The sequence below is a fragment of the Dermacentor albipictus genome, chromosome 1 (genome assembly GCF_038994185.2).
Source record: "Dermacentor albipictus isolate Rhodes 1998 colony chromosome 1, USDA_Dalb.pri_finalv2, whole genome shotgun sequence".
Taxonomy (NCBI): Eukaryota; Metazoa; Arthropoda; class Arachnida; order Ixodida; family Ixodidae; genus Dermacentor; species Dermacentor albipictus.
Genome location: NC_091821.1, coordinates 211002512 through 211019019, shown reverse-complemented (window position 1 = coordinate 211019019; position 16508 = coordinate 211002512). Strand labels below are relative to the sequence as shown.

The 16508-nt window shown below is 42.2% G+C and overlaps 1 protein-coding gene across 1 annotated transcript; it reads left to right on the top strand.

Annotated features, from left to right (window-relative positions):
• The first annotated feature begins 55 nt into the window (after positions 1-55).
• Positions 56-15113, top strand: LOC135906621 (oocyte zinc finger protein XlCOF6-like). Its single transcript, XM_065438092.1, has 3 exons — positions 56-224; positions 10131-10234; positions 12605-15113. The coding sequence occupies exons 1-3, from the start codon at positions 176-178 to the stop codon at positions 13874-13876; spliced, it is 1425 nt and encodes a 474-aa protein (XP_065294164.1). The 5' UTR covers positions 56-175; the 3' UTR covers positions 13877-15113.
• Positions 15114-16508: the final 1395 nt, after the last annotated feature.

Sequence of the window (16508 nt, the reverse complement as noted above, 5' to 3'; positions counted from 1 at the left end):
GACGCACGCGTGTTTTCGACGCTACCTATTATTCTACACCTATCTACACGTTTGGGCCGAGGATTGTATGGAGTAAGAAAATGGGCCTTCCTCCGAAATGGTATAGTCCATCAACATTGGCACCAATCGCGCCAAATTCGCGCGTTTCGATACCGTATTTTGTGTGAGCTGCTGTATGTCCATCGAAGACCGATGCTCCCTGCCGTGTGTTAAAAATGACAAGCGTGAGTACTGGTAGAGGCGGTAATACTAAATGCTTTGACTAAATGCTACACCCTCTCGCCTGTGAGCAAGGCCAGTTAGCATCGTGCAAGCGATCTCGATCGGCGTGACATAAAGGACTTCGCCGCTCGTTTCAAGATACCCCACAGAGGTTGCTCTCTATGGTTGAAGTTCAGAGAAGCTGCTCTCGACACGCTGAAGAAAACGACAAATTCTTAGAGAAATAATGTGAAACCTATCGGACGATTTTACTGCAAATATAATGTAACGGGGGAAAAAAAAACTTTATTAGGCAAGTTGATAGCACGAAAAGTTGAATCGTTACGCCCCTTCCGAGTAAAAAAGAAGCGGTTGGCGACAGTACTTAGCGAAAATGTTGAGTTTCATTTTAGCTAAATTTTGATCTAACGAAGTGTCGATCTTGGCAACCTCTCTTTATCGAGGTGTAAGTGCATTGTCATCCAACACTGGCACCTGCTCGACATTTATTCACCTAAATTTTGAAGGAAGTGCTAAAAATTATTTTCTGATTTCGTGCCTTCATTGCTACAACTACGGTGCCAGCAGTTCTGCAGCTTGCGGTGCAGTTTATTTCTCTAGTGACGTGTGTGAAAATTCATCTTAAGCAGGCTGCCCCGTACAAAAAAACATGTAAGGAGATATAGAACTCCCCTGCTTGTTTTGATCTTCAGTGGTGCCTCAGCCTGCCCATCACTATTATCCCAAAATCCTTTGCAAGGAAACTACAAAGAACGCAATGTTCTCATTCTGCTGGAAGGACATTAACTCACAGTCAACAGATTGGCAGTCCAGGATTGTGCCTCTCAGCCACTCTGCTCATACATCAATGGAGAATACTTATCTTGGAGAGCAGGATGGTGCCAGTAGCTGCCATGACTGTCCAACGCCCGCTCAAAATCTGTGTATTGGATAGAGCTGGCGTCTGTACCTTCATAGTCAAGCATGTAGCTTTCCCAGTTGTGGAAGTGGTCCTAAATGAAGTTCTTTTCATCGGCATGTAATGATTGTAGAGCTCTCCTTGTCCTCATTTTGACTGTATGGTACTGATATCCTTTTGATTCAAGGTTAGCATAAGGCCTATAATGGGGCAGCCAAAATGTAAGTTTTAGAAAAGCTGGACGAAGAAGCTAAAGTCCTGTTTTAGTAAAAAGCAGTGGCTCATTCCATCTGCATGTTCTCTACACTTATTTCAGGTACACTTTTAGGCAGGCTTTTTGTAGCTTGAGTAGCATCCATGACACCTTTTGTGCAATTAGTTCTGCAGACTTGCTGTTCTTAAGTATGGTAATTCTTTAATTCAATCAGATATTCTGTCATTCTTGAAGGGGAGAGGATACAAAATATGATCATGGCCATTGCGAGAACAAATTTTCAAGTAAATCAACCAAAGTACTGTGAGAGAGTTCATGGCGGACACTGTCCCTGTTCTTAGTTTTCTTAAAGCTGATGGTTATGCTTTCGTAAGAAGCAGCAAAACTATTCGCTATCCTCTGCCCTTTCAGGGGAAAGGCGTGTAGTTTGAGTCTGCTGAGTCGATAAAAGCTCAATTAAAGAAAATGTTGGACAGGTCTGTGTGTTACTGAGTTTGAAAGCTTAATTCAACAGATTTTTATGTTCTGATCATGTCCTCAATGTGCCTCTGCGATCTGCGCAGTGTTCAATAGTAGTCATGATGCTTAATCTTGATAAACAAGCTCAAGCTGCATCATTTAGATTGTTCGAAGCTTGAGCTTGAACACTTGAATGGTGTGCAGAATGGCGGCTCAGTAGGTGCTCTTTCTGCCATGTTTTCCTATATTGCTCAACGAACTGTGCCATGACAGCATCTTCTCGTCACTGTGGATTTTGGAACTGAAATGTCTGTCTCTTCTTTGTGATAGAGAAAGCCATTTGAGTCGCTTACCGTTGGAGAAATGGCCTGGTGTAACTACTTCTATTTTCACTGGTGATAAAGACATTTAAGTGAGAGGCCTGCGTTTTATTACTGCCTTTATATTATACAACACTATCCCAAATTCTTGAGGCATCAGCTTCACCTTGCTGAGAACCTTCTGGAGGCTGTAACTGCAGTCCTTAACATCCTCTCCCAAAAGCCTCCCTACCATGCTGCCTTTTCTGCAGTAAGCTTCCACTCAAACCTCTTGAGAGCAGTACTGTTGAACAATGCACTTGTTTTGTGAGAGTTGCATTGAATTTCTGACTCTGCTGGCCAACGAAATGCTGCCATTGGAATGGTGATCCTCTGATGCAATGCAGCGTGACTGTAGAATTGGTCCAAAAAGGTTAGACCTATCTTGTGCCTTGAGGGAGCTAATCATGAACTTCACCAACCTGGCTCCTAGCAAGAAACTTGCAATCTCGGTGGCAGGATTTTCTTTATATTTGGTACTCTTGATTTGGCCATTACACAAGCCGCGGACATGCGCTCATGTTAAAATACCTGAAAAAATGTGCAGGCTCCATAACCTTTCTAGTTGGTATAACAAAGCATGTGCACTTGAACGGTCTGCTTTCCTGGCTCAGCATTCACCCAACAAGGGACAGCCTGGGCATGAATACATTGCAGCTCTGAGCACCAGTTTCTCCACTTTCTACAGTTCTCGCGGCTCACTTTCTCAACCAATCTTTCATTGTCACAGCTCTCAAAACACTAGCTTCAATTAAATACTGAAATGTACAGTCATTCCAAGGGGGTCAAATATTCTTGATACCGTCTACAAAACAGACCTCTTGCATGGTTTGCGTTCTGTCTGGAGAAACCTAAGTGCAGATCTTGAGGCAACGGACAAAACTTGTGTAACAGGGTCTCATATTATTTCGAGCAGGAATGGCGGTTACATTGGCTGCAGCAATTAGCTCATGGTGAGACTGCGATGGCCATTTCCTCAGCCGCATACCCATCGACTCAATCGGGGCATTAACTTCTCTGTAGAGTTGTCGTGTTTCTTCCTCTGTTGCAGGTCTAATGCGGAGGCCAAGTACACGGAAAGATTGAGCTAATCGCCTGGCTATCGCTTATAGTAGGCCTTACACTGATATTATGTGTTGCCACAGAATGACATTTAGCATGAATATGCCTTTTGCAGTCCCAAAGAGCTGTCTGATTATTCTCAACTCACTGCACAGTATCTCTTTCTTCTTTCTTGATATTCATCTGTAACAAAGCTTTCAAAGTGATAGCTTTCTTTGCTTCTCCCTCCCACTTTGCAGCTTATCAGTTTCTAGCCATTTATGGTCAGCTTGGCTCACTGGATGTCTCGTCATCATCATCAGCCTGGTTACGCCCACTGCAGGGCAAAGGCTTCTCCCATACTTCTTCAACTACCCCGGTCATGTACTAATTGTGGCCATGTCGTCCCTGCAAACTTCTTAATCTCATCCGCCCACCTAACTTTCTGCCGCCCCCTGCTACGCTTCCCTTCCCTTGGAATCCAGTCCGTAACCCTTAATGACCATCGGTTATCTTCCCTCCTCATTACATGTCCTACCCATGCCCATTTCTCTTTCTTGATTTCAACTAAGATGTCATTACCTCGTGTTTGTTCCCTCACCCAATCTGCTCTTTTCTTATCCCTTAAAGTTACACCCATCATTCTTTCCATAGCTTGTTGCGTCGTCCTCAGTTTAAGTAGAACCCTTTTCGTAAGCCTCCAGGTTTCTGCCCCGTACGTGAGTACTGGTAAGACAGCTGTTATACACTTTTCTCTTGAGGAATAATGGCAACCTGCTGTTCATGATCTGAGAATGCCTGCCAAACGCACCCCAGCCCATTCTTATTCTGATTATTTCAGTCTCATGATCCGGATCAGCGGTCACTACCTGCCCTAAGTAGATGTATTCGCTTACCACTTCCAGTGCCTCGCTACCTATCTTAAGCTGCTGTTCTCTTCCAAGACTGGTAAACATTAGTTTTCTGCAGATTAATTTTTAGACCCACCCTTCTGCTTTGCCTCTCCAGGTCAGTGAGCATGCATTGCAATTGGTCCCCTGAGTTACTAAGCAAGGCAATATTATCAGCGAATCGCAAGTTACTAAGGTATTCTCCATTAACTCTTATCCCCAATTCTTCCCTATCCAGATCTCTGAATACCTCCTGTAAACACGCTTTGAGTAACATTGGAGAGATCGTATCTCCCTGCCTGACACCTTTCTTTATTGGGATTTTGTTGCTTTCCTTATGGAGGACATCGGTGGCTGTGGAGCCGCTATAGATATCTTACAGTATTTTTACATATGGCTCGTATACACGCTGATTCCGTAATGCCCCCATGACTGCTGAGGTTTCGACTGAATCAAATGCTTTCTCGTAATCAATGAAAGCTATATATAAGGTTGGTTATATCCAGCACATTTCTTTATCATCTTATTGATAGTGTGAATATGGTCTATTGTTGAGTAGCTTTTACGAAATCCTGCCTGGTCCTTTGGTTGACAGAAGTGTAAGGTGTTCCTGATTCTATTTGTGATTATTTAAATACTTTGTAGGCAATGGACAGTAAGCTGATCAGTCTATAATGTTTCAAGTCTTTTGCGTCCCCTTTCTTAGGATTAGGATTAGGTTAGCATTCTTCCAAGATTCCAGTAAGCTCGAGGTCATGAGGCATTGCTTATGCAGGGTGGCCAGTTTTTCTAGAACAATCTGCCCACGATCCTTCAACAAATCTGCTGTTACTTGATCCTCCCCAGCTGCCTTTCCCCTTTGCATAGCTCCCAAGGCTTTCTTTATTTCTTCCGGCGTTACTTGTGGGAGTTCAAATTTCTTTAGACTATTCTCTTTTCCATTATCGTCATGGGTGCCACTGGTATTGTATAAATCTCTAGAACTTTTCAGCCACTTGGAACTATCTAATCCATATTAGTAATGATATTGCCAGCTTTGTCTCTTAATGCATACATCTGATTCTTGCCTATTCCTGGTTTCTTCTTCACTGCTTTTAGGTTTCGTCCATTCCTGAGAGCATGTTCAATTCTATCTATATTATACTTCCTTATGTCAGCTGTCTTACGCTTGTTGATTAACTTGGAAAGTTCTGCCAGTTCTATTCTAGCTGTAGGGTTAGAGGCTTTCATACATTGGCATTTCTTGATCAGATCTTTCATCTCTTGCGATAGCTTATTGGTATCACTACTTAAGATAGCTTACTCATCACTAGAAATTAAATAAACAAAAACGTTCGTTGGTTGGATTAAAACTGTAAACGGTTAGACTAAAACTGTAAAATATTGATGTGCTGAATGTATCTGTATCCCAACAGTCTCGCTCAGTGTTAGATTCGAATGGATTTCATGGTATTACTGATAGTCCTACCCGTATAACCACTAATAGTAGTACTTTAATTGATTTATTCATAACAAACCAGGATCCTAGTGACACTGGGTGGCGTTCTTGCCTCACAAGTTAGCAATCACTTGCCAATTTTTTCTTTGTTTGTTAAGACCCCCTACCAAGACACTAAAAAACTTTCTTGCGTAGATCGAAAAATACAGAACATTAATCAATATACACTCGACAAATGTAGAAGTAAGCTTGTAAATATTGCCTGGGAAGTCGTCTATGACTTGAAAACATGCGATGAAGCCTATGATAATTTTCTGTATCTGTTTAAGAAAACGTACTTCGAATCATTTCCGCTTATCCTTATTAGGAAGTCAGCACGATCACGTAAACCTTGGATAACTAATTACTGCCTCAAACTAATCAAGAAGAAGAATAAGCTTTTCGACAAATTTTTAACCACATGCAGCCCTGAAAACTGGGAACTATTGAAAACAAAGAAGCACAATCAATAAATTCCTGCATAATGCGAAACGCGCATATCTGCACAATATTTTTTCTCTAGAGAACAGTTATAAGCCTGAAGCCATGTGGAAAAAATTAATGGCTGTTTGAATCGTTCCAATGCAAATCAAAATATCGCTGAACTAAAATTAAATGATCAATCAGTACAGGGTACTAAACTGGCACAAGCTTTTAATGACTTTTTCCTGAAGCTAGGGACAAGTTGCAAAAATTTTGAAGCAACCGATATGGTTGAAAGAAACCCCAAGAACCTTTTTCTAAACCCCACGAGCGAATCAAACTTTCGCACCTCTTTGTTCACTTAGAAACAGCGCAGCTCTGGACATAGATAATTTGCAAATAAAACCTGCAAAATACGTAGCCGATTTAATTGCACCAGTACTCACCCACATCTACAATCTAGCCCTCTCAACCGCAACTTTTCCACAAAAAATGCAAATATCAAAAGTAATTGTAATTTTTTAAAGTTGAGAAAAAAACAATCTTGCCAATTACCGACCGATTTCTCTTCTACCACTGTTTTCTAAAGGTCTGGAGAAACTGTTACATTCTAGGATTTCTTCCTTCATAGATAAATTCAACTTGATGAGTGCATGTCAGTTTGGTTTTCACAAAGGTCGATCGACCGAGCATGCTCTGTTAACACAAAAAGAAATTATTCTAAAAGCATTTGAGGAAAAACAGTTTGTTATTGGAATATGTGTAGATCTTTCAAAAGCGTTCGACAGTTTGAACCATGACACATGATTAGTAAAACTTGAACTTTGCGGAATAAGAGGAGTTCCCTTTAAAACTTTTAACGTCATATTTTAAATACCAGAAACAGTGCATTTCTATCAATGGCAGCCTCTCCCCTCTGAAATCGATTAATGCTGGTTTTCCACAAGGATGCATCCTTGGACCGCTCTTATTTAATTTATATGTTAATGATGTCACTAACATTAGCAAGACACCATCTTATATAATGTACCGGATGACATGACTACTATTTCGCAGTTCCAACATTAAAAAACTTCAGTTAAACATCAATGATTTTCTCCAAGGCCTGCTAACATGGAGTAATATAAATTCATTAAAAATTAATACAAACAAAACTAAAGCAATCATTTTTACTCCTAAACAATTGCCGGTAGTTCTCACAGAAAATCTTATGCTTGACAAATGCCTTTAGAAGTTGACTCTTTCAAAACACTTGGTGTACACTTCCACAAGCATATGTCCTGGGACACGCATATTAAACACATTATTACCAAACTTTCGAGGACTGTGGGCATTTTGGCTAGATTACGTTTTTTTCTACCACCCAATAATAAATTACTGATTTACAACGCATTATTTTTGCCCAGCTTAAACTACTGCTTTCTTGTATGGGGCAAAACAACGTGATCAAATTTACAACAATTGTGTGTACTTCAGAAAAAAGCCCTTAGACACATAGCTGGAGTGCCCTTCAATGCACATACAGAACAGCTTTTCTATCGGTTTAATGTAGTACCTGTTCGTAATCTATATTCATATAATATGGCCATACGATGTAAACAGCATGAATACTAGGGAAGACATCATAACGTCGTTATCGCACTTAAAGACTAGGAAACCTACATACAACACGCGCACTAAAGAGTATTGGAAAGTCGCGTTTTGTCGAACTAAATATGGAGAACAAATGCTCCAACACAGCATACCTTTACTTCTAAATTTTCTTCATGAACGAGAGATCGATGTCACAACTGTTAGCGAAAACACATTGCGCTTCATTTTTATGACGCATTCATGATATCATCTGTTCTGCGTGGATCTTTGTCTGAAAACTTATATGCATTTCATTATGGACATTTCATGCATACAACCCTGCAATCCTCTGTATATTCTGTATTTTTTTCCCGCAGAGAATATGTGAAATAGTAGTCCGTGCCTGAAATTTTGATATTGCAATGTATGCTGTTTTGTTTTTAACGCTTCTTGTGCTCATATTATGTTTGAAATGTTAGTAACTGGTTTGTCCTACTGTACGCCTTGTAAAGGGGGTCCGAACCTCTGTCAAGTGAATTCACTTTCACTTTTTAGTTCGGACTTTCCCCCATCCAATATGGAAACAAATTCAATTCAATTCAATACTCGTCACTAGAAATTAAATTAACAAAAACGTTCGTTGGTTAGATTAAAACTGTGCCCCTAGCAACAGAAGCTCGATGCTCTACCCATTAAACCATGGACGCATGCTTGAAAAGGGGGAAATAAACTCATGCAAGTCAGCATTTGCGTATAAAACATGAGTGCACATATCTTCCTTGTGGTGATGAAGAAGTTACGGAGTTACGGGATGCAGTTGTTCCTGAAATTACGCTCTAATGTGTTTTTTTAAGTCTTAATAACACTTGTAAAGCTGCATACTTGCTGGCCAATATCCCGTAGTAGGTATAAGCCGTTCTTGGGGCAACAAGAAATTTGCTGCACGTCTCTCATTGTACTGTTATGCTTTGGCACGTTTCTGCGAAGTCAAGGTTAAGCACTTTGTGTCTTATGATTGAGGAAGTCTTTATGCTGTATAAGTCTACCGCTTTCTGTGTAAGGTCTATTATGGTGGTTGAGGAGTACTTTCATCGCTGAAATTTGCAGTCGTCTCTTGTAATGCACAACAAGCTATCACTTTCAAAGATGTCAAGCTACAGTTCAATTTGCCAAGATAATTTTTAAATATTGGCAGTCAAAGCCCTTAGAGTAATCCAAAAACGCATGAGAGGAGCAACAAAGTCAGTCGGAAGATTGGGTTCCTTTTCTAAGCATTTGTTCGGTGACACAAGTTAGGTCTATATGCTTACTCTTCGAAGATCATCCATACGTTTGTAGTTGTTGACTCGCTACGTACGACAGTCTGGTGTGGAATGTAATGAATACAAGACGGCGCACCACTTCTTTCCGGTGTACATTCAGCAAGGCATGTCCTCATATAAATTTTAATGGTTGAGCCATATTCCGCAGCGAAATCCCTATTAAACTCGCTTTAAAGCTTCTCTTTTATTGCTGTCTAGCTACTCACAATCTTCTTTCCATGAGAAGGCTACCTCATAGCGATCACCATCAAATCCACCTTTGCTTTGAAACAATTCAAGGACTGATAAAAGCATTGAGTTTTTCTAAGCTGCCCTCTTCTGTCAAAATTCCCATGTTCTCAAATTCCCAGAACTTTTTCCGTGCTTGGCGTCAGCACCCGGCGCACCCAGGCTGTCAGCATCCGCGACACCGCAACCGTCAGTCTTGACCCATTCGCTTGACCCCGGCACCTTCTGTAGTAACAGCACCGACAAAGTCAACATCGAAGAATGGCTTGGCATATACGAACGCGTCGCTGGACACAACTAATGGGACCTGACAGTGATGCTTGCAAGACTTGGTCGTCTGTCAGCATGGTAGGACGGCCGAGGACAAGCCTGCTGCAGAGATATCTTTTGCAATACCCAGCACTTCCACCAAAAATGAAACAGGCAGAGATGTAAGGTTAAATGGGACCGTGATGACTCTGCAGAAAACGTGGCCGGTAAAACCAGTATGACCGAACGTTAGGTTAGCCCCACTATGTTGTCTCTTACGTTTTGTTGGTGATCGTCGTCTTTGTCCCTCCTGTGGCACCGTGACGTAATGTTCCATCATTTTACAGCATATACACGTCAACAATATCGGTTGGTAGTTTTCAGCCATGTTTTGTTGACGTCTTTGAAGATTGGTATGACTGGCGGTTTCCAATCTTGTGGAATCTGACCAGTCATTAAAGACTGACGAAAAATATGGAATAAAAACCTGCTCAGAGACAATATTTAGTAATTTAGAGTTAATCTTGTCAGTACCTGCTGACGACGAAACTTTCCAATTATAAGTGCTGAGCAATACCATCAATAAACAGCCTTATACCGTGATGTATACAAAGGGTTGACCATTATTTTAAAAGTTGGGTTCTTTTTATCCCGAATGCCTTATTTATGCGCATAAAGAGGTGTCAGCTATATTAATTGCCTATTTCAGCTAAAAATACACTACATGGTTTTGTGCCGAATTTGCCTTGAATAATCTAAATGAAAGGTTGACGCAGGTCCGACATTGTGCCAGGAGGGCGAGTTGCTGTGTAAAATCAGCATCTTGCTGGTGCTAAGATCTGCGCCAGGAGGTCAAATGGCTGGTCCATCACTGCACAAGGTACTTTACGTTTTCTCGTCAACGCAGCATAATCTGTGCTCCACTGCCTTGACTATACTCTAGCACTCCAACTGGTGCACTAAAGGACTGCTTCATGGTTTCAATTCAAAGTTGTATTGAACAGGTAGGTTTCCCAAGCAATAAGTGACTCATCATAAGAACAGTCGGTGCCATTGGGAGATATGTGTGCCGTATCATCGAATGAATGCTGCTGCAGGCCACTGTGGAGCATTTATTGGCTTGGCTCTTGGTCTTGAACAAGAAATCTTCCGTGAAGCTGCCAGTCAAGTAGTATTTGCAAAGTACATACTATTGCTGGCCATACAGCATATTGTGTGTCCACCCATTCGTTACCAAATACAACTGCTTCCAACACTGGGTGCATCCCCTAAACGTGCAAAATCATCGTCCTGTCCAGATATGTGTGCCGTATCATCGAATGAATGCTGCTGCAGGCCACTGTGGAGCATTTATTGGCTTGGCTCTTGGTCTTGAACAAGAAATCTTCCGTGAAGCTGCCAGTCAAGTAGTATTTGCAAAGTACATACTATTGCTGGCCATACAGCATATTGTGTGTCCACCCATTCGTTACCAAATACAACTGCTTCCAACACTGGGTGCATCCCCTAAACGTGCAAAATCATCGTCCTGTCTCACTGACCCAAATTTGCTGCAATAGGTTTGAGCATGTGATCTGTTGGCACCCTAAACAATACCTAGATGAAGACAACATGCTATTTGGAGTGCAGCATGGTTTTATGGAAGGCTTTTACTGCCACTCAGCTTATTGCTTCATATAACGACTTAGCAGTTAATAACAGGGAACAAACAGAAGCAGTATTCTTTACATTTTGCCAATGCCTTTAAGTGCCCAAACATACAGCTCCATGTAAGCTTTACACAGTTGAATAAACACCAAATCTGCATTTTATCAGAGCCTATATTGAAAGCCGGGCTCAGTACGTCAAAGTCGGCAATCGTATTTGAGGCATTTCATTTCACGTCAGGTGTAGCATAGGATATGGGTCATTTTTGCTACCTTTTCTGTTCCCAATAGTCAATGACAGCAAATATGGTTGGATGCATTGTACACAGTAGTTAAATCACAAGCTGATGAAATAACCTTGATAAGGTTTGCCACTGGTGGGAAGGGTAAGAAATGAGCTTGAACTATAATTATAGTGCTGTGTTATGAAGAAAAGCAGCAAGGAGACACCTTACACTCCCTATTAGCAACACCTAACAATCTTTCTGCCCATTAGTACCTCGAGGTAATTCTAACAGAACGCATGAAGTGGGACGAGCGTAGTGAAAACATTCGCATGAGCGCTCAGAAATTTATGGACCTGTGTCACGATTTCAAAGGAGCCCCTATACAGGTAAATGTGCAGGGGCGTTTGCTATGCTGTCAGACCTAGCTATGAATATGCATAGGCTTTGCAGAATCCATATGCCAATAAAATATTGTTAAATTAGAATTATTGCAGCAAATAGAAGTTAGGTTCATCTGCAATTTCTGCAGAAAAACAATTGTGTGTCGCAGATGCTGAGTGCTCTCCATCTTGAATAGCTACAAGGAAGGTGCGCTTGACAGGCTACAACTCTTGCACTTAGTGTACAACAGAGTCCAGCATTATGAAATAATTCTACCTGTGTCCTGCTTCTGCCAGCATTCGTCAGTACCGCAGTAGAATGATACAGGGCCTATGTGCTGTGAATAATGCTATAGATAGTAATTTTTTTCTGAGACAGAGAATGGAATGAATAGCCTAAGAGCATTGTTGAAAGTAGATACGTTGTCATTTGTGATTTGTATTGTTTGGCTATAATATTGTTTTCCAATGTTTTTGTCCCTTAATTACATTTTCTGTATATTCATTCCTCCTTGGACTCAAGTGAGTCGGCAGCATTTATAAATAAATTTCAGAAATGTAACTCTACCACAACAGACAATACTGTGAAACCTAGTTCGAGATAAAGTGCTGCTGTTCGTAATTTGGTCATCAGGCCCATGATGGTATTACTGAATGTTTAGGCTGTTGCACTTGACTGCAATGGCAGCTTGCACTAATACCATGCTCCAAGTCTTCTCATTATATCTTATAGTTAAAAGTGTTTTAAGCAAAAATTCGTGCAAATTTCATAAACTTGGCCATTGAGCAATCAAAAGTATATTTATATTTTCCAAATCAAAATGGTTGACCTGCTGTGCTCTGATTTGATCTGAAATCACTACCAAAACATTGAATGAAGAAAAGGCTGATCTTTACCACGACTATCTATGTAATTTCATTTCTCTGGCATTTCATAATTAAATTTTTGTTTTTAAGTGAAAAGCATTACTCGGGTAACCTGTCTTTCTTGGTGCAGCATTCCAGCTGTCCAGCAAATGGAGAGAAGCCATTTCAGTGCCCTTCATGTGCTCAAAGGTTCCCACGAAAGTGTAATCTCAATCGACACCTGCGCACCCACACAGATGAGAGGCCATTTCAGTGCCCTGCGTGCCCTCAAAGCTTCAAATTAAAGAGTCATCTGAACCAGCACCTGTGCGCCCACACAGGCGAGAAGCCATTTCAGTGCCCTTCGTGCCCTCAGAGCTTCTCACGAAAGTGTATTCTGAACCGACACCAGCGCACCCACACAGGCAAGAGGCCATTTCAGTGCCCTTTTTGCCCTCAGAGATTTTCACAAAAGAGTAATAGGCACCAGCACCTGCGCACCCACACAGGTGAGAAGCCATTTCAGTGCCCTGCGTGCCCTCAAAATTTCACACGAAAGAGTCATCTGAACCAGCACCTGTACACCCACACAGGTGAGAAGCCATTTCAATGCCCTTCATGCCCTCGAAGCTTCTCACGAAAGAGTACTCTGAACCATCACCTGTGCACCCACACAGGTGAGAGACCATTTCAGTGCCCTGCATGCCCTCAACGCTTAATACTAAAGACTCATCTGAACCAGCACCTGCGTACCCACACAGGTGAGAAGCCATTTCAATGCCCTTCATGCCCTCAGAGTTTCTCACAAAAGAGTATTTTGAACCAGCACCTGTGCACCCACACAGGTGAGAAGCCATTTCAATGCCCTTGTTGCCTTCAGAGATTCTCACGAAAGAGTACTCTGAACCAGCACCTGCGCACCCACACAGGTGAGAAGCCATTTGAATGCCCATCGTGCCCTCAGAGCTTCTCACAAAAGAGTCATCTGAACCAGCATCTGTGCACCCACACAGGTGAGAAGCCATTTCAATGCCCGTTGTGCCCTCAGAGCTTCTCACGAAAGAGTCATCTGAACCAGCACCTGCACACTCACACAGGTCAGAAGCCATTTCAATGCCCATCGTGCCCTCATAGCTTCTCACGAAAGAGTCATTTGAACCAGCACTTGAGCATTCACACAGGTGAGAGGCCATATCGGTGCCTTGCATGCCCTCTGAGCTTCTCACGGAAGAATGCTCTGGACCGACACCTGCGCACCCACACAGGAAAGAAGCCATTTCAATGCCCATCGTGCCCTCAGAGCTTCGTACAAAAAAATTGTCTGAACCGACACCTGCACACCCACAGGAGAGAAGCCATTTCAATGCCCTTCATGCCCTCAGAGCTTCTCACAAACATTCCTTCTCACAAAAGAGTGCTCTAAACGAGCACTTGTGCGCTCACTGGTGAGAGGCCATATCAGTGCCTTGCATGCCCTCTGAGCTTCTCACAGAAGAATGCTCTGAACCAACACCTCCACACCCACACAGGAGGGAAGCCATTTCAGTGCCCTTTATGCCCCCAAAGCTTCTCACAAAAGTCGACATGGAAGGTTCACCTGCACTTCCACTAATGTGAGAGGCTGTTTCAGAGCCGTTCATGTCTTGAGAACTTCTTGTGGAAGTCTGCATTAAACCAACAGCCACACAGGCGGGCGGGCATTTCAGTTCCCTGCATGCCCTCAACAATCCTCAAAAGTCCTTACTGAAGGACCACCTGTGCATCCACTCAGCGAGAGGCCATATCAGTGCTCTTCATGTACTCGGATGTACTCATGGAAATTCGCACTGAACTTCACTGCCACTAATGTGAGAGGCTGTTCACGGTCCTTCATGTCCTGAGAACTTGTTGTGGAAGTCTGCACTGTACCGACACCCGCTCGTCCACACAAAGTCCATAGTGAAGGACCACCTGTGTATCCACTCAGGGAGACGCCATTTCAGGGCTCTTCATGTCCTCAGAGTTACTTGCAGAAATTCGCACTGAACTGACATGCACAACCCACATAAGCGAGAGGCCATTTCAGTGCTATTTCTACCGTCAAACCTTCGGACATAAAAGCCACCACAAGTGCACCTGACACGTGCGGTGCAGCAGCGCTGAGTTGTGTGCACTTTCCATTGTTCCTTCTTGCTTTTCATGTTTTCCTTAGTTTTTTCATGGAAGCTCAGCATATGTGTAGGCCTGTAGTTCTATACTAGGATGAAACATTGCAAGTCTTCACTTTTTGTTATTATGATGTTTAAGCTCTTTGTTGCAGACAAGCACTTCTTTCTGCATTGAAGCATTTAACTGCTATTTACTAAGTCAGTTGTGCGAGTTCATTTTAGTGCACTAAATAAAATTTGGGATTGCGTTTTGTTAATTATTGATATTTCAATACTTGCACTAATACCATGTAATGTTTCAATTCCTTTGCATTTGTTGTGCTGAACACTTAAAGAGAATTTGAGTGGATATTTATTATTGCTGTGTAATGCAATTATGTGCTTTTTTTATTCCTACTTTGATTCAAGTGGTTTCAGCGATACTAAATGCACTAATTTTTTTGCTCGTAAATATCCGTGCAGACTTTTGAGACCCTTGAAAATTGCTTCATAATAAAACATTCTTCTCATGGATTGAAGGTTCTTTAATTTTTATGCATCCTTAACCCTTTCAGTGTCGTTTCTTCCCCCCAGATAATAGGGAAGAAACAATGACTTATTTTCGATTATTTGGAAGGGAAGAAATGACATGGATAATGGCACATGCAATCTTAGTATGGTCCTCACACTCTTGTTTTTGTTTTCTATAACCTACTTAAAAGAGATTTGTTAAATGAGAAAGACAGTCATTCTAGATGCACATCTTGACCAAGATGTGCATCTTGACCATGCGAGCTTGATGTGATGTGAGCTTGATGAGATGTGAGCTTGACCAAGTGGTCGCTGCGGTTGGGTGCATAACAAAAAAGGCAAGCAATGAAGATAAACACAACGATCTAGTCCTCGCCTTAATCGAATGTTTTTGCATGAGAGTCAGCTTAGCTTTCCTCAGCTGTCCAGTCAGGCTATTCATTCTGAACTTAAGATGTTTCGAAAGCCAGTGATATGGGCATAGCTCACATTCCTGTCATATGAAACTCAATGTGCAAAGTGCTGGAAACATCAATATAAATTCGAAAACTGCGCGAATGCATTCACAAAGTGTCATGACTGCAGCAGTCCGCATGCAGCCTACTCTGGATCATGTGTAATATTAAAAAAGGGGAGAAGGTAATCCAGGTAGCACCTAAAAAAATTGACTCGCAGTGCATAGAGGACATGCATAGTTTTCAGGTTTAAACTAGGGCGATTCAATTCACTGGTGCTGGTATGTGCTATCTCTGGTTGATGGGAGATGTTAGTATGGCCTTGCTGACCCAACCCTGTCCTCCAGCTCCTAGAGCCCTGCTGCAAATGTATGGCTTGGTACACAGAATATTTCACAAAAACTTCTGGAAAGACAGCCACCTTCTCCGGCTCCTGACTCTTCCAGTGCTCCACCTGAGCCCATGGAGGTAGGCTTTTTTGACACTGGGGAGCAGTACGAGCTGAATCCCAAGTCCTTTCTGACCGGTGAGGTCAAGATCAGCTAGCATAAGTTGAAAATTGTCTTGATGGAATCATCCTCTTCTGAACCAACCTGCCAGCCCCTCCAGCGTGCTTGGCCTTGTGGAGGTAGCGGCTAGCCTATCAGCCTTAGTGCCGAGAGAGCAGCATGCTGCTGAGCATGCCAAAAAAGTCGGTCTGTGCGTAACTGCACCACACGATCATGCAGCTTACTTTGAGCACCACCCAGACTTAAGGGGACAAATCGCGAAAAACTCGATTTTTGGAAAACCACATATACGGGCACTATGTCTTATAAGCTACCATTTCTGTAAATATCAACGTCTAATTCATCGCGAAACTATTTCAAATAAAGTTTATAACGAGCCGCGGCGAGCGAGTGCTCAAAATACCCCTTCTTGGCGCGAACGCAATTTCCCCACA

Excerpts from the sequence above, each read along its gene's own strand:
- LOC135906621 (XM_065438092.1), top strand. The coding sequence starts at position 176 with ATGTCCATCGAAGACCGATGCTCCCTGCCGTGTGTTAAAAATGACAAG. Across the intron at positions 225-10,130 it reads GTGTGTTAAAAATGACAAGC|GTCCGACATTGTGCCAGGAG; the intron begins GTGAGTACTGGT and ends AGGTTGACGCAG. Across the intron at positions 10,235-12,604 it reads CTGGTCCATCACTGCACAAG|CATTCCAGCTGTCCAGCAAA; the intron begins GTACTTTACGTT and ends TTCTTGGTGCAG.